This window comes from Furipterus horrens, unplaced genomic scaffold, assembly GCF_987537825.1.
Source record: "Furipterus horrens unplaced genomic scaffold, mFurHor1.1.pri manual_scaffold_11, whole genome shotgun sequence".
Lineage (NCBI taxonomy): Eukaryota > Metazoa > Chordata > Mammalia > Chiroptera > Furipteridae > Furipterus > Furipterus horrens.
In genome coordinates, this window is record NW_028327181.1 from 101,123,465 (window position 1) to 101,148,058 (window position 24,594).

General features: G+C 54.1%; 1 protein-coding gene across 1 annotated transcript; it reads right to left on the bottom strand.

Annotated features, from left to right (window-relative positions):
* Positions 1–3,015: 3,015 nt before the first annotated feature.
* RAB40B (RAB40B, member RAS oncogene family) lies at positions 3,016–22,827 on the bottom strand. The gene is made up of 6 exons (XM_090290698.1): positions 22,564–22,827; positions 8,378–8,438; positions 7,107–7,167; positions 6,299–6,376; positions 5,395–5,617; positions 3,016–3,928 (listed from the first exon to the last, which is right to left on the bottom strand). Exons 1-6 carry the CDS (start codon positions 22,724–22,726, stop codon positions 3,657–3,659), a joined length of 858 nt encoding a protein of 285 aa, XP_090146824.1. The 5' UTR covers positions 22,727–22,827; the 3' UTR covers positions 3,016–3,656.
* Positions 22,828–24,594: the final 1,767 nt, after the last annotated feature.

Here is a 24,594-nt window from a genome sequence, read left to right on the forward strand (position 1 = left end):
CTGGGCGGAGGGGCGGGGCCTAGGCGGGGCGGGGCCTAGGCGGGGGGCGGGGCCTAGGCGGGGGCGGGGCCTAGGCGGAGTGGGTACACCTGACAGGTGAGCGGAGACCCTGAGGGCAGCCGATCCCAGCAGCAGAGGGGCGGGGAGCGGAGGGGAGGGGGATTTAAAGTGGCAGCCGTGCCTCCGCCCTCCCGAGCGGGCAGGGCCCAGAGCGCCCCAGAAATCACACTCCCACTGGGAACCCCGTCACCTGGAGAAAGACGGGAAGCGTGACTCACCTGCCCCCCCCCCTTCCTAGGAGCAGGGCGGCCCATTCTCACCTCTGGGGGCACACTAGGGTTTGAGCCGGTATGTCGGTACCCACACTACATAGTTCCATCTTCACACCCAACTTTATTTTTGTGAGAGGAAAAGCCCCGTCTGCCGGGTTAGAGCACAGGCCACGGAGAGCAAGGCGGCGCGGAGCCCTGGGCCGCCCTAGGCACGGAGGCGCCCTGTGAGCCGTCTGTGTCCTTTGTGGGGCACTTAAGGCGTCAACAGAAAATAAAGAGGGAAGGCGTAGCTGTGTGTGGTGTATGTGGCCCCCAGCGGACAAGCCAGAACACGCCAGCCACACAGCCAAGTCCCCAGCCACCTCTTGCAGCCTTACCAGGTCCCAACACCCTCCTACGGGGACGCCACTCCCGCCCCCCCCACCCCAGGTTTCCTGACGGTGGGAAGTCTGGCTCCCCGCAGCGCGTCAGCCGGGCCTAGAGGTCTCTGGCGAACGGCCCTCCGGGCTGCCTTACCTGGGAGGCGTGCGGGCTGGAGCCACAGCGACTGCCCTGGGGCAGGGTGACCCCTGGAGCTCTTCCTTGCTGCCTCGGCTTCCTCTCCACTAAGGCCTCCGAGTCCAGGCGGGCTCAGCCATTCTCGGGGAAAGCAGAGTGCAAGGAGCAGTTTCTGCTCTTGGGTTCCACCGCGAGGCAGGGAAAGCACAGCAGTAGCATCACAAAAGCCGAAACCTTGGACTGGCAAGAACCAGTCTTTTCTGGGGTGATAGGCAGGTGTGTGAAAATCTAAGGATCTGGAAACCAAGGGCCCGGACCATCACGGCAGGGACGGCTAGAGCCAGATCCCGACCCGAGATTGAGACGCTGGTGGGAAGGAGAGTCCTCAGAGAGGAGGGCAGCAGGGCCAGCCCAGGACGCAGCCCGGTCTCCGCTTCTGGGAGTGCCTGACCCACGCCAGGGTGGGGAAGGTGTGAGCCCCTGCCTGCTGTGCGGGAGTCGCCAGAGGGCCTCACCGCCCACGCACAGCAGAGCACCCTGTAGCACAGCGCCCTGTTCTGAGACTTGGCGCGGCCTCATCCAAGTTGCGTTTGGCCAGCACTGCGGGTAGCTCAGCCTCCTGAGAACAGGGCCTTGCGGGAAGGTAAGGCCCCAAGAACCCACACGTGGTCCTGGGGAGCCAACAGAGTGACCTAGGGGTCGCCCCGCTTACCGCCCACTATCCTCTCCTGGAGCACCTCTTCCCAGTTCCCCCAGCACACACAGCTCCTGTCCTTTCTCACATTCACTTTCTTTGATTTTTTTCCTTTTTATTGAATTTATTAGGGTGACACTGCTTAACAAAATTATACAGGTTTCGGGTCTTCTCACGTCCACTTTGACAAAGCTGTTCTCCAGCACATGGAAGCATCTCTATCTCCGTCCTTCTGGCAAAACAAATATTATCAAGCCTGTAATTGACATTTTTTTCCAGATTCAATAATTGTCGAGACGATTCCTCATGCTGTAAGCTCTCAGTCTGGGAAATTACTCTGCATTGCAGTAATTTTCATGAGGCAATTGAAGACATAATTGTACATGTTTTGAATCTTGACACTTGGAAAAAGAATTACAAACATCTGGGATGTACTGTGGTGCTCATGTTTATAGTTTGGGCGCATTTTGCCAGCAGCTGGGGCCATGGGAGAAAATGAAAAATGACAAGCTTGGAGAGCTGTTTGCTTTAGGGTTCAGTTTACCTTTTAATTATATTTTCTGCATATTAACCACCAAAGCATGCATGCTTCTACTGAACACAATCTCTATTAGGGCGTATTGTTTTTATTGCACTCAAATGCCACTTCGATTTGCTGAGGCACTTTCTCCTGGGAAGGGTGGCCTACATCCTTGTCATATGAGTGTCCTGAATTTGTCCTCTCATCACTCAGGGGGCCAGCATCTGAAATCCAGGTGTGGGCAGGGCTCACCTCCTCCAGAGCTGTGAGGGCAGGGGGTCCCTTCTGCCTCTTCCAGCTTCTGGCGACCCCAGGTGGCCTTGTCAGCAGAGGACTAAGGCCTCTGGGAGCCGGCGTGCTCCGTGAGAATGCCTGTCACAGAGGCCAGGACACCTGGCGTCATCCTGAGGCCATCTTCGATTATGAAAACAAAAAGGAAGGGGAAGGGGGAAAAACGCAGTCTGGCCCCAGTAGCTGCCACCATCGGGCTCTTCCAAGGGTGGAGGATACACTGTGGGTGCTCACTGCCCCCAGGGCCTCTCCCTGCTCTCCCGGGTGCACCGGGAGCGATGCCCCGTCTCAGCTGTCCCTGCGTCCGCGGTCAGTGGGCCAGCCCTGCTCTCTCTGTCCACTGCCCAGCAGAGGAGGGTGCCACGGCCCCGCAGGGTGTCCCCACCACCAGCAGCACCCCGAGAGGCAGCATCCCCTGCTGTCCGCTCGCCCACTCCCCTGTGCACATGTGTCCCTGTCATGTCCAGCTTCAGGCCTTCAGGGACCCTCGGTGGCTGGGCTCATTTCTCCTCTCCGGGGCTTGGTTCCACCGTCCCTGCATAAAGGTTTGTTGCTTCCAGTTCTAGGGCCTCTCAAGTTTCTAAAAATCTGTAAATCATGAACAGAAACTGAGGACATCTGGGCATTTTCTCAACTCATTTGTTTTTCATCCTTCCTTCAAACTCCCCGCTGCCACAGAGCGGCAGCAAATGGGTACCCCCGCCAGGTTCTTTCTGTCCCTCGTGGTCACAGAGGAGGGCCTCGTCTCTGTGGTGGCTGCCCTGGCCTGGTTCAGCAGAACTAGAGGTATCTTTGGCATTTTCTTTGCTTCATAACTTGTGGAACATTTTATACAAAAAAATGTACATTTACAGAAAAATATGCATATAAATCCCCTACTAATCCCAAAATGTAGTAAATAACATCGCAAAAATGTTATCAAACCCGTTTGGCACAGAAGCTGGACAGACCTGCGTGGCTCTGCAGCGTTTGCGAAGGAGGGCGCGGACGCTGAAAAGGAGGGCGACAGAAAGGCCCCTCTCCCAGCGTCGATTCCCAGTCACCCGTCGCTGCTCTTAGAGTCCCCCAGATTGGTACCCAGCACATGCATGTCCCCACGCTCATCAAAGCAGTTATTTTAAGGAAAAAGTGCACCGCAATCATGGTGTAAGTAGCAGTCAGAGTACCCGCTTCCCCTTCACAAACACACGTCGAACACAAGAGCTTCATGCACGTCCACGTGGCAACACCCAGGCCGCGCGCGGAACGGGTTCTCATTGCACGGGCGGCACGGTCCCGGGAGGGCTGGCCCGCGTCGCTCAGACCCAGACCGGCCTCCAGCCGCTGTGTGAAGGCTCGGGGTCTCCCGGAGGCTCCAGCAGGCACCTGGCGCCAGCCCTCCTTAGGAGACTTTACAGCCGTTCCTGGCGCCGCGCTTGGGCGGGCTCTGGGGCGGCCGGGCGGCCTTGCCTCTGCGGAGGCTGCTCCTCTTGTGGACGGGGCCGGGGGTGACGGCGTAGGACCGGCCGTGCATCATCCTGGCGTTCAGGCCGCTGGCCATGGAGAACGACTTGAGGTGGCTCCTCAGGGCCACGGGCAGTGGGAGCTTGTCCACCAGGTGCACGGGCGTGCAGGACACCACCGCTCGGCAGCACAGGTCCTGCAGGCTCAGCACTGGGGGACGAGAGAAAACGGCACTCAGTCTCTGCTGCCCTGACACGCCCGCCTGTCTGCCCGCCTTTCCTGGGGCTGGGGGTGGGGATGTACCCTGAGAACAGGGCTGCCGCTCCCCCCACGCCCACGTGCAGCCTCTGGCAGGGTGGGAGAGGACTGTCTGCTCTCATCACCTCAGATCAGTTTACCCCCAAATCTGAGGGCCCACATCTCTCCCCGCAGGTCTGAGAGGTGAGCAGGCCTGGAGGGGGAGGGGTGTCCCAGGAGATCACAGGTGGGGGGTAGAGACCATGGGCTAAGGAGACAGGCTTCAATGTGACCTCTGACTCAGCTGCACAGTGATGTCAACAACCCGGGTTATAAGCTTTAACACTCTTGAAAGCAAATGCTGTCATTTCTATTTCAGCTGCATCATTCATTGTAGGAGCCAGGTTCCCGCCCAGATGGGGGTGGGGGTCCCCGGGCACCTGCGAGGAGGGGGCAGAAATGGCACCTCACCCCTCTGCAGTCACAATGACACCGGACCCCTAAAGGACTCAGAAGAAACATGACCCTGGGTGTTTGGCTCACTGTAAAAATCCTTCAGAAAGGGGCTCTCGGTTGGGGGTGATTGGGAATCCCCGGGACATCTGGAAGCCTGTGGACACATCGTGGTTTTCACTCCGGAGGTCAGGGGCCCATGGGTGAGGCTCAGCGCCCCATGGCACAGAGGACAGTCCTGCCCCATGGCAGTGCCGGTGGCGGCAGCGTCCTGGGGAGCCTGACTTAGAAGAAGGCATTTTGTCAATTGACACTGTGCTACCAATTCAATGAATATAGATTTTGTCATCTTTATCTTTTAAAAGTAATATGCTGAGCCCTGGCTGGTGTGGCTCAGTGGACTGAGTTTCGGCCTGTGAACCAAAGGGCCACCGGTTTGACTCCAGTCAGGGCACAGGCCTGGGTTGCGGGCCGGGTCCCCAGTCGGGGCGTTTGCAAGAGGCAACCGATCTATATTTCTCTCTCACATCAATGTTTCTCTCCCTCTTTGTCTCCCTCCCTTCCCATCTCTCTAAAAATAAATAAAATATTAAAAATAAAAATCCTGCACACTTCTATTTCTCAGTTCCTCTTTCTGTAAACAAAGTCAGTGGAAGGGGAGTCATTCCTAAGGTGACGAGCTCTTCCCGAAGCCTTGGGCACGGAGGTCACATGGCAGCCGAGCGCCTCACACACACTGCCCTTGGGGTCCATCTGTACAGGCTTGGCTTCCTGCCTCCATGTGCGTACCGGCGGCTACCTGGTTATAAATGCCTTCCCCTCTGCCCACGTGCAGATTCCCAAAGCCTCTCATTAGCGCGTGACAGAGCTGTAAGTGTGCGTTCTCCCAAGTGAACACACTTGCTCCTTGAGAATGGACCTGGCGGCCTGGGCGGGCCCCAGGAGCCTGGACTGTGACCCAGGCCGCAGGGCATCCCTGCACCTACCCTTGCTTGGCCTCCAGAGCCGGTCCATCCCATGCCGCAGCAGCACAGTCCTGGCCAGCTCCGTGAAGGACTCGGTGACGTTGAAATTGCACAGAGGGCTGACCTCGAAGAAGGTCACGCCAAGGCGCTCCGCGTAGGCCTGGGCCTGCTCCGTGGGGACCTGCCGCTTGAAGGCCAGGTGCAGGCGGTTTCCCACCAGGATTTTAGGAACACCAGGAGCATGCTAAAGGTTGGAAGAAAGGCAAGGAAGATGGCTCGTGTGCTCGAGCTTTTGCTGTTGGTGTGGTGGGTGTGCTGGGGTGGACAGCATGCCCCCCAATGCACAGCGACCCGGAGCCCCAGGATGTGCCCTTTCTTGGAAATAGGATCTTCACAGATGTAATTACTTAAGGCGAGGCCATTGGTGTCAAACATAAGCTCAGTCACTGGGGTACTCATGAGAAGAGGAGAGGACACAGAGAAGAAGGCCAAGTGACCAGAGGCAGGGACAGTGATGCGTCTCCGTGCCGAGGACTGTCAGCAGCCCCCAGCAGTGGGAAGAGATGGGAAAGGTCCCCCACTAGAACTTCAGGAGGGAGTGTGGCCTTGCTGACTCCTTGATTTTGGACTTCTGGCCTCAAAAATGTGAGAACATAAATGTGCTGTTTTAACCGCCTGGTTTATGGTAATTTGTTACAGCAGCTGCAGGAAACTGATACAGTGGCTTTGGTCCCAGCCACTGATGTCCCCAGCAGGGCAAACCGTGGCACCTGACTACGCCGGGCTTGGCGGTCCTCCGCAGGAGGCCCAGTGCTGTGCTGAGCGGTGACACGCCCTCCCTGTGGTCGCAGCCTTGTGCTCAGGCCCCCGTGCCCACCCGACACCCTCAAGCCCACACAGAGGGAGCTCCAGGTGGTGAGCGCACCTCATCGATCTCCTTGATCCAGCGGTCGATGCCGTCGAAGGACCAGCGGTTGGCGATGTCGTAGACCAGGATCACGCCCTGGGGGGAGGTGCCAGGCTGACTGCACGGCAGACGCCGGAGCAGGTCTCGGCTGTGCAGCCGCGAGAGGGCTGCTCAGTAACAGACTCACAACCAACGAAATAACCGTTGTGTTTCTAACACAAGACTTAATCTACCAATGTAGCCGTTACGTGATTATTTCCATTATTTCATAAGCTCATTGATAAGCCCTCAAATGTCAAAGTGAATCCAGGACTAGAACTCAGTTCTCACATCCATGAGCCGCCCCAGAAACACAGAGCCGGGGGGATGTCAGGGTCAGCAGCTCAGGAGGAGCAGAGCCCACCCACTAGGATGGAGTGCTCAAGTGCACACACACAGACACACGCAGGATCATGGACACCGATCTGTGCATGTGCACAAACACACATGCACCTGCATGCATGCAAACACAGGCGTGCAACACAGATATGCCTTGCATGTCTACACACAATGCGTGAACACACATGCACAGAGTGATACACACATGCACATGCATGTGCACACATCTCACAAGCACACATGTGTGTACAAGCAGAGCACACAGAAGCATGCATGTGTGCACACATGGGCGCATATAGAGCCCTGGAGCTGGCGAGGCTTGCGAGCCACCGGCACTCCACGGCTCACTTTCAGACCCCGGCACCAATCACACAGAGCCTAACTGCCTCACCCTCTGTCCCCTCAAGCACCGTAACGGCAGAGAGGCCTCCTCACTCAGGGATGTTACCTGTGCGCCCCGCGAGTAGGAACGGAATATGGTGCAAAATCTCCCTTGCCCGGACGTGTCCCTGGAAGGAAAAGGTGCTGAGACAGTGAGACATTGCTGCTTCTTCCTGACAACGGGGTTACCAAACCTGGGACAATTGTCAGTTGGTGGCCATGCCACTGAAAGTCCAGGAACCCAACAAAATGGTCACATTGTCCCCTGCGGTGACCTGGACATCAGGATGTCCTTCTGGGCTCATTTTCTTGTCTAATTGTCACTGTGTAAGTTAAACTAGAAAAAATAGTGATGTGTTTCTACACCATAATTCTGAGTTCAATAAATCTAACTTAAATTTCTAAAATTTTGTGGAACTTGCAGATAAAGCTGTGTTGTAATGGATGTCAGCCCACATTGGGGGAGAGGCTGAAGGATCTGGTGGGGTCCCTCAACTCCCATTAACTCCGAGTAAATCACATAAAGCCCCGCAGACGCTCCCCTGAGTTCATCCGTACGATGAACTGACCCGGGGGTGCCAGCGCCCAGAGAGACAGAGCAGAGCTCCAGGAAACATAAACCAAGACGGGGGACAACGCGCCCCAGTGCTCTCGGGGCCAGCGGATGCCATTGACCGCGTCTCTCCTAACGGCAACGTCAGTGCTCACCTGCGTGTGCAATGAACACGCGCATTTCCACGGGAGGCTCCTCAGGACGAGGAGTCCCCTGAGTGCCAGGCATGTCCTCCCATATGACAGCACCACTCTGCTGTTTTCTCCTCGTCCCCTGCGGGGGACCTGACCCCCAGACTCAGGAGAGCAGGGCCTGGGGCTCGGGAGTGGCGAGAGGCTGGGAGAAGCGTCTTGAGGCCAGAGGAGCCTGAGCAGGAGCCACGGCCTCGCCTGCAGGTGGGAGCTGCTGGAAATGGGGGCAAGGAGCGCGGCCCTGGGGGTGAGGGTGCAGCCTCGCGCAGGGGCCTGCGGGTGGCTGGGAAGTAGGAGCCGCCCCCTGTGGGCCGGCCTGTCTGCACGATTCGCCTGGTCCTGCGCAGGTGCCCAGGGGGACCCCAGGGTCTGGCTGGAGCCACTGCGGGCCGTGGCAGCGTTTGTCCAGAAGAGACACAGCACTAGGAGCTGGGCCCCGGTTAGAGGGCGGGGTCCCCTCTCTGGACCAGGGCTGAAGCCCAGGCAGCAGGACCGCCTGCTCCTCCAGGCCAGGCGAGGACGCGGAGCCGGCCTTTCTGAAGGCTGTGCTCCAGGGCCAGGCCTGCTCGGGGCAGGTGGGGGGCCCCCACTCACCAGAGCTGCAGCTTCACCCGCCTTCCGTCCAGCAGGATGGTGGTGGTCTTGTAGTCAATGCCTGTGAAAGAGGGTCAGGAGCTCGAACGCAGGCCGGCGGCAGAGCAAGTGTCCCCACAGGTGCTCTCGGCTGCAGGGTCGGGAAAACGGGCTTCTCGCTGTGCAGACACATGGCTTACGAGGTGAGGGGGCTGGAGCCTGCTCGTGGGTCTCCCCAGGTTGCCTGCGTCCCCCAGCCCACTGGCCCCCACCCTCCTCTCCTCTCTCATCACCAGATGCCTCGAGCCCAGCGCTGGGCCCCCAACTAGCCCTGCCCAAGGGGTAACCAGCAGGAGCAGGGACTCAGACTAGCCTTCAGCCTGGCGAACGGTTCTGCCGCCGCGGGCAGCCCCAGCTCGGGCCCGCGTCACTGCTGGCCCTCGCCCACCTCCTCCGGCTGCCCCAGGACCGCCGCCCCGTAAGGGGCTGAAGGCCGAGATGGCTTCCCCCACAGCATCACACTAAGAAAATAAAATAAACGTGTGTAGAATAGGAAGTTAATGTGGAGCATTATCTCAGTGTGTGGATGTGTGTGTGGAGGGAAATCGAGGACCAGACACAGGCTCTCACTAGAAATCTCTGGGTTGCATAATTCGGGTTCTTTTTCCTTTCTTTCAAAACCTTTCTCTATTTTCAAGTTTTCTTCAATGAGCATATATTTTTTCTAAGGTCAGGAAAAGCAATATTTATTTTTTATTTTTTAAAGTATATTTTATTGATTATGTTGTTACAATTGTCCCAATTTTTTCCCCCTTTGCTCCCCTCTGCCCAGTACCCCCTTCCCTCCAGCAATGCCACCCCCCTTAGTTCATGTCCATGGGTCGTGCATGTAAGTTCTTTGGCTTCACCCTTTCCTATATTATTCTTAACTTTCCCCTGTCTGTTTCGTACCAACCAATTATTCTTCTTAGTCCCTGCACCATTTCCCCATTTCTCCCCCTCCCTCCTCCCAGTTGATAACCCTCCAAATGATCCCCACACCTATGATTCTGTTCCTGTTCTGGTTTGCTTAGTTGGATTTTGTTTTTATTTTTTAGATTCAGTTGTTGATAGTTGTGAGTTTGTTGTCATTTTAATGTTCATAGTTTTGATCTTCTTTTTTCTTAAATAAGTCCCTTTAACATTTCATATAATAACGGCTTGGTGATGATGAACTCCTTTAACTTCACCTTCTCTGGGAAGCACTTCATCTGCCCTTCCATTCTAAATGATAGCTTTGCTGGATAGAGTAATCTTGGTTGCAGGTCCTTGCTTTTCATCATATTTAATACTTCTTGCCAGTCTCTTCTTGTCTGCAAAGTTTCTTTTGAGAAATCAACTGATAGTCTTATAGGCACCCCTTTGTAGGTAACTCTCTGCTTTTCTCTTGCTACTTTTAAGATTCTCCCTTCATCTTGAACCTTTGGCATTTTAATTATGATGTGTCTTGGTGTGGTCCTCTTTGGGTCTAGCTTGTTTGGGACTCTCTGTGCCTCCTGGACTTGTATGTCTTTTTCCTTCACCAAATTTGGAGAGTTTTCCTTCATTATTTTCTCACATAAGTTTTTAATTTCTTCCTCTTCCTCTTCTGGCACCCCTATGATTCGGATGTTGGCACATTTAAAGTTGTCCCAGAGGTTCCTAAGCCTCTCTTCATTTTTTTCAATTCTTGTTTCCTCATTCTGCACTGGTTGACTGTTTTTTTTCTTCCTTATGTTCCAAATCATTGATTTGTACCCCGGTTTCCTTCCCTTCACCATTGGTTTTGTGTGGATTTTCCTTTGTTTCACTTAGCATAGCCTTCACTTCTTCCCTTATGCATTGGCCAGACTCAAGCATATCTGTCGAGCCTGTGAGCATCTTTATCACCAGTGTTTTGAACTCTGCGTCTGTTAGGTTGGCTATCTCTACGTTGCTTAGTTCTCCCACTGGAGCTTTCATCCATTCCCTCTTTTGGGCCGTACTTCTCTGTCTCCTCATCTTGACAGGCTCCTGTGTTTGTTTGCCTCTGTGTCTTTGGCAGAGCTGTCACACCTGTTATGCTGTAAGGGGCAAAGCCTTAGGGATTCGTCAGTACAGGGCAACCTGTTTCACCACGTTGTGGCACTGTGTGTGTGTGGGGGGGTCTGAGAGGGAACAATGCCACTTGCTCAGCACTTGCCCCTTTTCCAGGCACCTCTCCCACTTCCACACAGGACTGACGCCCCTCTAGCTATTGCTCTGGCTGTCGTTCCCAGAGTGGGTGGGTCTGCAGATACACTAGGACTGTGGGGGCCCTTAAACAAATGGACTCTGCTCAGAGATTGGCAGTTTCTGCCTCCGCCCCAACCTCCACTGGCCTGCACAGTCAGAAGCAATGACGCTTGATTTTCCCCGGTGCTGGGACCGTGGGCTGCCGGGTCTGGTGAGGAGCTGGGAACGCTCCCCAGGTGTCCCTCCCAACTTTTTAAAACGTGTGACTGCGCTTTCCGCCAGCCTGCTGCTGCCGCCACCACACTGCGTCCTCTCTGCCCCATCTCCACCTCTCCTACCTGTCTGGGTGAGTATTTCTTCTTTATATCTTTGCTGGACTTCCATGCAGCTTGATTTTCTGGAACGTCTGGTTGTCTCTAGTTTTGAGGTAGTTGTGTTCCTTCTTAGTTGTGGAGGGAGACTTCTATCTTGGCTGGAAGTCAGCAATACTTATTTTTTTAAAGGAGAAATATTCCTCCCTGTATGACCAGAACCTGATTTTCTGCTTCTCTGAGAAATGCCTCCCGTGTTCCAGAGCGAGTTGCTGGTCCGTGGACGAGAACAGGCACTCTGGGGGTGACAAGGGAAGGGAAGGGTCGCAGAAGGAGAGCGTTCCTGCTGAGTGATGAACAGCAAGAAAGGAGAGCCCCTTCCAAAGACAGACGCGACCCCGGTCGGGATCCCAAGGGCCTGACAGCGCAGTTATGGGCGTGAGGCTCTGCGGTGCTGGGGTCGCTTCCCTGGTAGACTTAGCTGCCCTCAGAGCGTCCACCCCTGAAAAGCCGGGCCTGCAGACACCCTGGACATGCCCCAACTTTGAACGTTTGCACAAGTGAGGCTGAATTAGGAACTATAAACCTGGAGGTGCGTGCCGGCGGAGGCAGATGGGGATGGAGAGAGAGCCCCTGGGTGGGGAGGGGGTCCCGTGGGGGCAAAGGCTGTGCTCAGATGCAACATGAAGGGAGTGTTGCTTTCAAGGGCTTGACTCGTGCTCCCTGGAAAGGTCTAGAATGTTAGACTCCCCCCACCAAAAAAAAAAAAAAAAAAAGCCACAAGAAAAAGAGGGTTGCATTTATCAAATCTCCTGTCTCAAGTGGGTTGAGGTCGAGATGGTGTGCAGGTGGGCGAACAACAGGTGTAGCTTCACATTCTGGGGCACATCTCCCAGGTTTTTAGGGCAGAGCATAGCTTTTGCAGGAAGCTCAGGTCAGTAGCTTCAGGCCCCATGAAATATCTCTTTGGAGCAACCGACTATCGAGGCTTCTTACGGTCCTTTGAGAGCCTCCTCCACACAGGAGGTAATGCAGGTTCCTCCTCCTCCAGCGGTCAGCCCTGCCTAGGGCATCCGTGGCGTGAGACACACGCACACACGCACACAGTACACAGAATAGGTGGCTGCATATAATACACAAACACCACACGTGCATACACATACCTAACAAACAGCGCATTGACGCTATATTTAGTCAATTAACTTTGAAGTTGCTAGAAGATATTTTGGGAAGCATTTAGCTTTTCCTCCACCTCCATGAAGCAACAGACACTGGGAAATCTGTTTTTGAATCTAGAGATAACTGGCCTATTTGCAGACAGTGAGAGGGGACTCTTCCCCGCGGCCAAGGCCCTGGTTCTGTCCTGCACTGGGAAGGCCTCTTTGATTCAGAAAGTGCCTTCGTGTACTTTTTTTTTTAGGTCTGAGCAATTTGTTAAAACTTTTTATACTGGTCTTTTTAAGCCTCCTATGAGTTTTTAATGCTATATTCCGTTTTTCTGTTTGCCAGAGTCATGACTGTGCGTGTCTCCCAAGGTCACATCGCTCTGAGACGCAGTGTGGAGAGTGGGCACCCCCAGGCGACTCCCCATTTTAATCTTTGTTAATCATTTCCCTGCTACGTATCTGGAAACTCGTAAACAACACGCATAAGCTCCTGCTTCTTGACCTTTCAGCTTTAGGTACTGATTGACTTCCCACCCTGAAGGTGAAAATGTAGTTCTGTCTCATGGACGCACCGCCTGCCTCTGTCTCTCTCTGTCTCTCTCTCTCTCTCTCTCTCTCTCTCTCTCTCTCTCTCTCTCTCTCTCTCTCACACACACACACACACACACACACACACACAGGCGCGCGCGCGCACGCAGAGTATAATTATGTTGCAATTTTAGCTAGATCAGTTTTCTGTTTAACATCACCGTGACCAAGTAAACTATCCACAGCTGAACCATGTAGGGGAGTGTGTTTATTCTTCCTTCCCGTACAACCTTGTTTTTACTGGAGTTAAAAAGCGCCTGCTTATTTGCTTAAGTTTCTCTGCATTTATTATTAATTCATCCCTGTAATCTCCCAGTTATCCAGGTCCCCTCTCAGCACTTCCGACACCCCTCGGGCATCTTTGCAGCCCTCTGCCCTGCAGCTCGCGCCCTGGGCCCTCCGGTCTCCCAGGTCTCCCGCTCTTGATTTATTCTTTCTTTTGTTTCCTGAGAAGGGTCCATGAAAGATAGTTTCTGAGATTCTGCATGTCTGAAATGTCTTCAGTCTGCCCTCACACTTCTCTGGGTTCGGATGGGCCTACCCTGAGGCAGGAAGTGGTTTTCCTTCAGAAATGTGCGCGCATTGTTCCATCAGGGCCTGCCTTGCTTCTGCTGAGAAGTCAGATCTCAAACTGATTGTTGTTTTTTTAAAGATGGCTTTTAAAAAAAGATTTTGTTTATTTATATTTAGAGAGAGGGGAAGGGAAGGAGAAAGAAAGGAAGAGAAACATCGATGTACAAGGGATATACCGATTGGTTGCCTCCCTCATGCCCCCAACTGGGGACCTGGCCCACAACCCAGGCCTGTGCGCTGGTTGGGCATCAAACCCATGACCCTTTGGGTCAAGGCTGGCGCTCAGTCTGCTGAGCCACACCAGCCAGGACTCAAACTGACTCTTGATCCTTTGAACAAAATCTGGTTTTTCCTCTTGGAAGGCACGTACGGAGCAGGTTGAGGAAAAAAGGACGACACAGAGAATCCCAAAGGTAGGGTGCCTGGATCTCGGCATATCTGACACCAGACTTGCCCCCACCTCACCAGCCCCACGAGGCGAGAAGCTCCTCTCTGCTGCTCTGCTTTGCCTGGTTTTCTGTTTGCAGCGAAAATGCCCTGCCTGATGGAAAACCCTTGAAGTGTCAGGACGGCAGAAGGGGACAGAGGACACCTAACACATGCGTCCTGCAGGAGGTGCATTTGAACATCTTCCCAAAGCAAAGTACAATGGCCTCCACATTCAGAAGTTCACTAACAGTAAACAAGTATTTAAAAGACAATCTGACAACAATGATTTAATTACTAACCCACACGGAACTCAGTGGCTCCTTCAGGTGGCCATTCCCTGGAACAGCCGCACTGAACTGCCTGCCCCGCAGACAACGTTGCGGGCCTGGGGACCATGGGGTCTTCTCCCAGAGCTGCATGGGGTTTGGACCAACTCAGGCCTCGTGGTCACCACCGTGTCAGATCCCTTTGGGGTGGTGACTCGGGACCTACTCCCATGCCCCTCTGGTCAGCTGTTCAGACCACTGCTAGAAACCCAGAGACGGCACCTCCCTTGATCCCTGCAGCTGAGACTTTGGGACCAAGGCAGGCGGGGGAAGCGGGAGGAGAGGGGATAAAGCATGAAACACTGCCCCCACTGGGTCTGCAGGTTGTTCTCACCAGGTGGGAACTGGGGGACCAGAGGTGGACTAATCTCACTGGGGTATGCACAGGTCCCCCAGGAGTGTGGTGGCACCCCAGAGAGAAGCTCTGGGATGGGATGCCTGGGATCGAATTCCAGTCCTTACAACCAGCCAGTCCTCTTGCTTCCCGGGCCTCAGTTCCCCTACTGTCCGGCAGAAACCCTTGCCTCCACCACTCGGTCCTGTGCCGCCCGTGAGCAGTGGCCTCAGCTCAGCAAAAGCTGCCTCCTGTCCCCAACCTCTGGGTCCCACCCAGTGGAACCTGCCACCAGCAGACTCCCAGATCGTTCCCTTCATGGCCGCGTTCAAAGTCACACGTGAGGAGACTCTTTCATTCGTGAGCTGATTTACTGAGCCACCCTTTTATTCTCTGCCATGTTTCCTTCTGTCTGGTGTTTCCTCTTCTCAGTTACGTGTTCCACTTTGGTTTATGAGGAACGAACATTTTGGATGGTAGTGGCGTCAGTGTCAGGTTCAAAAAGTATAATTCACCCTCGCGGCCTCTAACCCGTTCACCAAGAACTCTGTCCCTCAGAAATAAAGTAAAAATACACGAGACTTCCAGACGAGGCCTGTCGGTGTGTTCAAGTGAAATTAAAGACAAGAAGAAATATGACTTTAGCCTTCTTTAAAAAAAAAGAAAAAAAAAAGGGAACGTCAAACGCTGAGCCAGTCACTACACTTTTAGCTCCACAGGAAGAATAAATACTTTAGTCATCTGTTCCAATTCCTCCAGCACCTGCCTCCTCTATTTTAGTGAGGCAGCAGGCATGGCATGTTCCGTCACCTAAGAGGGTTTGCTCACACTGTAAATGCTGGTTAAATGCCATTTACACACACACTCATCTTTGACTTTTGGGGAAATGTGTCTTAAAATATCAGATGGAAGACTGGCAGTTCTCAGGGGTGGGGTGAGGAGAGTGTTCTGGAACCAGAGTGTGAGGGTTCAACAAGACTGTGATGGTACTAACTGCCCCTGATTGTTCACTTTGAAATGGTTAGTTTTATATCAAATGAACTTGGCCTCAAAAATATATACGTACACGTGTCCTACCTAGGAACCGAGTCTGCCTGGCTTTTTGCATTGAAGGAAACTCAGCTGGAGGCCGTGGGAAGGGCTGGAGGGGCCCTGGACAGGCTGGGAGCCTCACAGAGGGGCCGCCCCATTTCCCTTCCCCGACTCTGGATAGCCCGGTGTTGGGGCCGCTCTGCCGGGAAAGCATTGTCACCCTTCAGGGACAAAAGTGGGGCAGCACTCGTGGCCTTGAGGTGTACAATTCCTGGTGTGATCAGCACCCTCTGCTCAGTCCAGCCAGGGGCACTGTGGGCTCTGCCTCCACCGTCTTTGCTGTGCCCACATGGTGGTCAGTCCATCCACCTGCTGGGTCAGCAAAACTGGTTCTTTTTGAGCCGCGTCCCGCATGCCGTGCACCCACGCACCCAGGAGCCTATTTGCGGAGGCGCCCACCCCACTGACACAGACGCTGCTTCCACCTCCCTGGGGCAGAAGCTCAGACTATGGATGTGTCGGGACCACAGTGAGGCTCCTGTCACCCATCACGATCACACTTGTCCCAGTGACTTCCCAACACCCCACAGCAAACTGGTTCACCTGTTGGAGCTCTGGAAGGTGGCGTAGGACTAATGGCCCTGAGCTTTGGATGACACCTTCTCCCTTAGCCTGAAAGTTGCCAGGGACCTTATTTTATCTTAAATAACTGTGGTCTCGGGACATTAAACGTCAGCGGGGCACAGCATGCTGCATGAGAGACCAGACTGTGATGCCACCCACACCCCCATCCTCTGACGACAGAGCCACAGGGCCACAGAGCCAGATGTCAGGCACTGCTGGGCTGGGGGCGGCTGTCCACGGAGGGCCGGGAGTGTCTGACTCACAGGGGCTGTTCTGCATCTGACTGTGGTGGATACACAGCTGTAAGCCTTGGTCAAGACTCAAAAAGGGGCGGATTTCACTGTGTGAACCACATGCCAACATGTCTGACTAAAAGGAAGGAAAAGCACTCAGGAAAGACAGCCAACAGAGCAGTTCTGAGCCCCTCCCTGCCCTACACCTGAAATCAGGTTGGCCCTGGGTTAGGGACTACAGGGGTCAGAGGTCACACTAAAGGCGCACTCACCACTGCAGAGAGGAGACCCTGCAGGACAGAGAGGAGATAGGCTGTTAAAGAGAAAATCTCGTACAAATGTAATTTTATTATTTTCTAATACATAGAAGCATGTATGACTTAATTTAAAACCCCAATGCATTGGCCCTGGCCAACTGGCTCAGTGGGTTAGAGCGTCGTCCCGGTGTGCCAAGGCTGTGGTTTGATCCCGGGTCAGGGCACGTACAAGAAGCAACCAATGATGCACCAATGAGTGGAACAACAAGTTGATGTTTCTCTCTCTGTCTCCCCTCCTTTCTCTCTTTCTAAAATCAATAAACCTATCCTCGGGTGAGGATTAAAAAAAAGAAAAAAATCCAACGCATTAAACAAATCTACTGTGTTGGCAGGCGTGCTGGCGGGGGCTGGGGGTGGACGACTGGAAGACCATGTCGTCCTTGAGAAGTCGCACCCCAGAGAGGAGGGGGAGCGATGAGGCGGCTCTCGGGTCAAACTTGAAAGTGATGACTTGAAAAATCGCGCTTTACATCTCCACGTGGTTGTCAAGGGAAACCTGCAGACGAGCTGCGTCTGCAGCCTGGGGAAGGAAGCCCCTCTTGGGGAGGTTTGTCAAAGGCAAACAGAAAGGAAAAAGCCCTTACCCTGGGGTCACTTTAAGGAAAGGTGTTTCAATGCTCCTAGTGGGAAGAAAAGCCACCTCTCTGAGCCTTTCTGAAGCAGACGGGCCACAGGGGGTAGGACCAAGAGTAGGGCCCAGAGCCAGCTACCACATCCCACTCGGCTCTTACACACACACTGTGTGATCTTGGGGGAGTGACTCACCCTCTCTGGGCCTAATAATGTATGTAACCTGTCTCATGGATGATTCTCTTACATCCTCAGTGGGAGGTGCTATTATTAGCTCTCAGCAAAAATGAAACTGAGAAAAAAGATGCGATTTTCCTGCTGGGAAAGGAAGCTGGGGAAACAGCCAGGAGAAAGTAGTGGGAGAAAACAGTCTCATGCTGGAAAAAGAAGAGGGAGGCAAGAGGCGGCGGCATTTACTGTCGGTTTAATCTGTTTCCCTCTCCCAGCACTGATGACGTGAATAAAACGTGGACGCGGGCTGAGCAGACAGGCAGCCCAGCTGCGGCCCTGACTCCGAGGCCTGCTACCGAGAGGGGAGACAGAAGCTGGGACTGGGGCAGGACCAGAAGTGTGAGGTGTCATGGTGGGAATGGAAGACACCCCTGCACTCCCTCCTCCCTGCCACTGAGCAGTGGGCCCCTCAGCGAGGGCATTCAAACAGCCCTCAGGTCAGGCCCAGAATCAGGGTGCCTGCCCTCCTGCCGCAGGTGCAGGATGGAGAAGCCAGGCCTCACCAGACCGAGTCTGAGCAGAGGGTACATCAGGTGGAACACGAGCAGGACGCAGGGACAGTGCAGCCGCACAGTGTGCCCGCTGGCCAGCCAGCTGGGACAGCCCCACCAGCCTGGGAGAGCAGCGCCTGCCACAGTTCCCGCACAGGGCGGGAGACAGCTGGCCAGCGGCCAGAGCCAGGCCCGGGCAGTGCGGTCGCCAGTGTGACCAAGGTGACAGTGCAGGGCAGGGGAAGGGGGTCTCTCCAACTGGACATCCAACTGGAAAAAAGTGTGTCTTGACCACAACCTGAAACCTCATCCCAGCTGGAAAGCAGCCATCAATGTCACAGGTAAAACTAGGGCTTTTCGAGGACGTCTTCATCGTCCAGGAGCAGTGGAGACTCTGCCACGGGACCTAAGTCCTAACCAGGAAACAGTGCTCATCTGGATAATGACAAAACTAAAGGCTATGGTCACCCAGAAATATTAAAGGAGCAAAAAGGCAACACAGATGCGAGTAGATGTCCACAATACATATCGTTGACGAAGGACTCATAGCCAGAATAAAATTTTAAAACACTTCTACGGACCACTGAACAAATTTCAACCTAATAGGAAAAATGGGCAAAAGACTTAACATTTTACAAAAGAGGAAATCCAAATAAACCTATGAAAAGATGTTCAATCTCATTAGTCATCAGAGGAAAGCAAATTCAACTACACGGTTTCCAACACGTCCAGGATGCAGATGAGACAGTGCCTGCCAAGGACTGGTGAGGACGTGAGCACCCAGAGCTCCCGCATGTTGCTCATGAAAGCGTAAATCGGGAAACACTTGGGAGAACCCACTGAAGCTAAACTTATGCATACACGTGTATGTCCAACACCCAGCCACTCCGGGTCTGGGTGCGTTCCATCGGCCATGCAGCGGATGGACACCCAAAGGCGTGTAGCAGGAATGTTCACAGCAGAACCAATCCTGATGGTCAGAAACTGGAAACCCCTGAACGCCTGACCCAAGCAGGCTGGACAGGTAACCGCAGTAGTCACACAGGCATATCACACTCTGTGAGACCAAACACATCCCCACTCCACATATTGGGGCAAGGGGAGCCGGCGCCGAAGAGCACGCACGATACGATTCCGCTTTCACACAGAACAAATACAGGCAAAACTGAACTGCTGGCAGCCAGGACCACAGCGCCGCTGAGGGGCGCGTGGGGGCCGGCGAGAGTGTTCTGTTTCTCGGTGTGGGTGCTGCTGACGTGTGTGTGTGAGGCTTGTGAGAACTTGTTGAGCTGTGCAGTTACCATGGGCACCTGTCTCTGATCTTGTATCTCACACTTCAACGGAATGCTAGAAAAGAAGGGAAAAGAGACCAAGAACCCGTCTTGAAAGGAAACATGAGCCAAGGACAGGAGGCAGTTCGCCCCAATTACTTCACGCGATAGAACCACTTTAATAAAAACATTAAGTTAGTAAAGTAAGAATTCAAAGAAGAGCTTAACTGCAATAATTTTTCAAAGATAGTTTTTAAATGGAAAAACAGTAAAATTGTAAAAGTAAGGAAGACATTGGAGAGCAAAGCAACATCATTGCTGAGCTGACATAATGTAATAGAAACAGAAACATTTTACTAAAATCAAAATTACCGCCCTGGCTGGCGTGGCTCCGTGGACTGAGCTGGGAACCAAAAGGTCCGGGGTTGGGTTCCCAGTCAGGACACATGCGTGAGCTGCAGGCCAGGTCCCCGGTTGGGGGCGCTCGAGAGGCAACCCCACACTGATGTTTTTCTCCCTCTCTTTCTCCCTTCCCCTCTCTCTGAAAATAAATAATTAAAATCTTAAAAAAAAAATTACCAAGAGGTAGGAAAGGCTTGAGATAATCACAGAAATGTAGACGAGAAAGACAAAAAGATGAGAGCAGCAGTTGCAGAGAGGTGAAGGGATGTGGAAGGCAGACACCGGTGGCCCAACATAAGGGTAATCGGCACAGCAGGCAGAATAACGCCCCCCCCCCCCAAGATACCCAAGTCCGGGTGTCCAGACTTTGTGAATACATTAGGTTATGTGGCAACGGGGAAGGAAGGTTGCAGATGGAATCAAGTTTGCTAATCAGCTGACTTCAAATAGGTAGGCTATCCTGGGTTGTCAAAGTGGACCCCATGTAATCACAGGGTTTTTAAAAGAGAAGACATAAGAAGTCGGTGTCAGAGTGACGGGAAGTGAGGAGGACTCCAGGGGCCAGTGCTGGAGGAGAAAGGACCCCAAGCCACGAAGCACACGGATTCCAGTAGCTGGAGCAGGTGCCCAGCAGCCCTGCCCACGCCTCGACTGTGCTTAGGTGCGCTGTGTTGACTGCTGACCATCAGAGTTGTAAGAAAATAAAATTATGTCGTTTTAAACCACTAAGTTTGTGGCAAGTTGCCCAGCAGCAAAAGGAAACTACAGGTAATACAATTGGCGTCCTTGAAGTAGAAACACCAACGAATGTAGAAGGAAAAAATTTCCCTGAGCCCTGGTCCTTGTTGCACAGGTGGTTGGAGCTTCATCCTGGAACCAAAAGGCTGCAGGTTCAGTCCCTGTCCAGGTGTGTATGATCTCTGTCGGGGGGTGTACGGGAAGCAGCCAACTGATGTTTCTCTCTCACTTTGATGTTTCTCTTTCTCCCTTCCTCTCTCTAAAAAACAATGAAAAAATATCCTCAGGTGAGGATTAAAAATAAATTAAAATAAATTTCCCTGAAACTAAAAGAGGATTCTGCAAATTTAAATAGTACATAGCATACTAGGAGTTCAATACCAATGATTCAGCTCTGAGACGGGGCCTGGTTAAACTAATGGACTATGAGGCAAAAAGAAAGCATTCGTCCAAAATTCAGAAGAAAAGGCAAATCACCTACATGGAGGGGGGAGAAATCAGCTGACCTCAGGCTTCATCACAGCACATCTGAAGCCAGGGGGTAGCAGGACAATAGTTATAAAGGGTGGAGGGGAAAAAATACAACCCAAGAATATTATACCCAGCCAAGATATTGCTCAAAGATGAAGACAACGGGCTAGACATTCTCAGACACGAAAATGTTCGGGAAACACTCACGAGCCCATCCTGAAAAAGGATGAAAGGTGAAACCTAGCTAACCAGAGGGATAGCAAAACAAAGGACAGTGGCGGACACTGAGTCCCTCGCTGGCGAGTCGTTCCTGAGCAGTTATGGTCACTGTAACTACAAGTGAGTGTCACAAACCTGGGTGACAGGAAAACAGCAGCTCAGGCGACGGAGCCCAGGGGCGGGGGGCGGGCGGAGAACAGAGATGTGAAGCGGAGAAAGCTGTGGCCTTTCCATGTCGGAAGTGAAACATGTCTTTAAAAACAAAATGATTCTAACTTTTTAGAACTTTCCATAATCTCTTTCTTTAATTTGTTGAAATCAGAGAGAGGGAAACATTGATTTGTTGTCCACTTATTTATGCATTTATTGGTTTATTCTTGCATGCGCACTGACCAGGGAGGGAACCCGAAAACTTGGCGTATCGCACGATGCTCTAACCACCTGAGCTACCCGACCAGCGCCCATAATCTCGTTTCTTAACCCTAGAAGAATCTTTCAGTAAATCAAAACCCACGAGGGGCACATTGTATTCCATTATAACTACTTTAAATTAAAAAAGCCACCCTGCCCTGACTGATGGGGCTCAGTTGGCTGGGTGTCATCCTGCAAAGCGAAAGGTCGCTCGTTGGATTCCCCATCTGGACACAATCCTGGGATGTGGGTTCAGTCCCCTGAGAGGGCGTGTACAAGAGGCAACCCGATCCTTATTTCTCTCTCGCACTGTTGTTTTGTTCCCTCCCTTTCTCCTTTACTTCCCCTCTCCCTAATTTCAATAAACCAATTAATAAAATCTTTAAAACAAATTTTAAAAAGCCACGTGTGGCCAATGGCATCATCTTGGACAACATCCTTCTAGCATCTATCAGAATCCGCAAGAGACCCCCCAGGTGAACTCTCCTCCTGCTTCCTGGCCCAAGTTCATGCCCACCTCTCCTAACGCCCACCCTCTCCTGGGGCCGCGCCTCTCGGACCTCAAGCCCTGGGATTACCCTGCACCCTCCAGCTGCGGGCGCTCTGGCCTCCGCCTCACCTGGAACCCGCTCTCCTGCATTTCCTCAGGCCCAGGCCGCACTCTCGAGGGTCACTTGGGTTCCTTGCCCTCCCAGGCCTGACCATCTGGGTGAGGAACGCCGGGAACCCCGAGAATCCTCTGGACTGGGCCTCCTGCGTCTTCTCTCCCTGTTCTTCCATCCGACCCACGCGCAGAGCCGCCACCTGCGAGCCTGCGCTCTGATCCCCCTCTCTGAGCCGCTCCCGCCGTCTCCGCACCCCACGCATTCTTTCCAAACGCATCATGAGCACGTGGGCCTCCCGCTGGGCCCCCTCCCCAACCCCCGGCTGCGTTGTTCCCACGCTCTCCTCCTCAAGTCACCCCTAGGTCGGGAGGACTCCGTGGCCTGGCCAAGTAGCTCGCTCCCGCGGACGCGCAAAGCACTACGAGAGGATGGAGGACATGCAGCTGCGCCGGCCTCAAGCCCCCCACGAGCCGCCTGCACCCCCCACGTGCGGATCGGGGGTGCAACCGGGGTTGCCCGCGTAGTGTGGGCCTGATCCAGGCAGAGATGGACTGGCCCCCAGAGTCACGCTCCCGGCACCCAGCTGCGCTCCCCCCGAGCCCCGGCCCCGCACCTCCCCGGCCCCGCGCTCACCTGCCGGGTGGCCGTACGGGGACTCGGCCGCGCCGTCCTGCAGACTCGCCAGGATCTCGCCCTTGCCCACGTCGCTGTCGCCCACCAGTAGGAACTTGAGCAGAAAGTCGTAGGCGCGCACCGGGCTGCCCAAGACACTCATGGTGCCGGCGCCGGCGCCCATGCCCGGCCCGCAGGACGGCGCAGAGGCGGCGGCGGGGCACCCAGGCGCCGAGCAAACCGGGGGTCCACGGAAAGGTGCCGCTCGGCGCCCCCGCCGCCTGACAGCATGCGGCCCCGCCCCGCCGCGCCATTGGCTGACCGCAGTTGCTAAGGCGGCTGCTCGCACTCATTGGCTTGCCTTCTTGTCCATCTTGCTGTCTTCTCCTCCTCCAGAGTAACGCCCACCCCCGCAGTAACCTATGGTGGATGGGAGGCGGGGCCATAGCGGGGAGTCTAGATACAGGGTAGGGCGGAGCTAGGACTGACATGGGGAGGGGACGCTGCTTCGGCAGCCAATGCGGGGCGGGATGAGCAGGGGGCGGGGCCAGGAGTTTACTTGGCCGCGTGGGCCGGCATCCAGCGCTGTGGGCCGGTTATGGACTCTGGGGCACGGACTCGACGCCCGAGTACGGTCGCCTGGCTCCAGGGGTCCCTGTCTGGGATGAGCTCTCGGTGTTTCCCGACGGCTGCTCCAGGGTCTTGTCCTTGCCCCAGAGCGAATCCGTGGGAGCGTGTGCCTCTGTGAGCTCATGCGCCTGTGTACGTGCGCGCGTGTTCGTGTGTGTGCTTGTGTGTGTGTCTGTGTGTGCGTCCGCACACGTGTCTGCACGGGTGCTGGGGGCGAGGACATAGTGTGGACCCTCCAGCCTTCGGCTCCCCTGCTGGTCGAGGCTCCCACAGACCGTCAGTCCAGAGCTTGCCTTCAGCTCCAGGGGTCTGACCAGGTGAGCGTTTGTCTAAATAAAATCCTTCGTGCGAATGCCCACTTTCTCTTCCGTAGCATCACATTTTCTTTCCCTAGTGGGTGAAAATACAGCTAGAATCGCTTAATTAAAAAAAATAAATAAAGGAATCATTTGCTTTGAGAATCGTGACGTGTATGGACTGTTTTTATTTTACCTGCCGCTGGATGCAGTTCATCAGTCCCATGGGAGGATGACGTGGTGGGAAGGCTTCAAGCCCACAGGGACATGGGGTGGCTGAGGTCAGAACACCTGCAGAGGGCTGCGTCCTATCAGGGCTCACACCCACCTTACTGTATGTTGGGACATCTGAAGCTACTTACATTTTCATGCCTCAGACACCTGGGCTCAGTCCTGCTGGGGAACTGGTGGGGGAATGTGGAGGACATACTGGGTTTCCCCACCCAAGGGTGGCAAGAGGCCCATCAGGGACCGACATCTGCCCACCCCAGAATGCCCCACTGCTGTCCCCAGGCTTCACCCTGGCTGGTTTGGCTCAGTGGATTGAGCGTCGGCCTGTGAGCTAAGTGTCACTGGTTCGATCTTCCAGTCAGGGCACATCAGAGAAGGAAAACTCTGATTCCAAAAAACCTCCGCTGCCTTGCGGCATACCTCTTCAGGGGAAAGGCTAAGGGAGTAAACCCCGACAGAAAATCCGGAGCCGGAGTCCCTAAGGCGGTTTGACGTTGTAGTCAACACCGGCAACTCCTGCGGCGCACCTGAAGCCAAGCTGTATTGACTCCGTCTTTCCCTTGGATCCTTCAGCTGCGAAGAGAGGGGGGGTCTGCTGCATGGGCAACAGCAGACCCTCCATATCACCCTGCCCAGGCTCTGTAGCTTCAGCTTCACTGGAGAGGACACTCCAGCGTCATCGCAAGATGTCTATTCAACACGGGAGGAGACAGATACCGTGTCACTCCCGAGTTGGACTGCACAGCCATTCTCGGCGTGCAGATAGACTCTTTAAGAAGCTACACCATCGTCTCTCGAGACGGACAGCTGCCGACGACGACTGTCCCCAGGCTTAGGGTCCCTGGTGCCTGCAGCAGATACTGCCACCCATGTACATAATGCAACAACTGGGTCT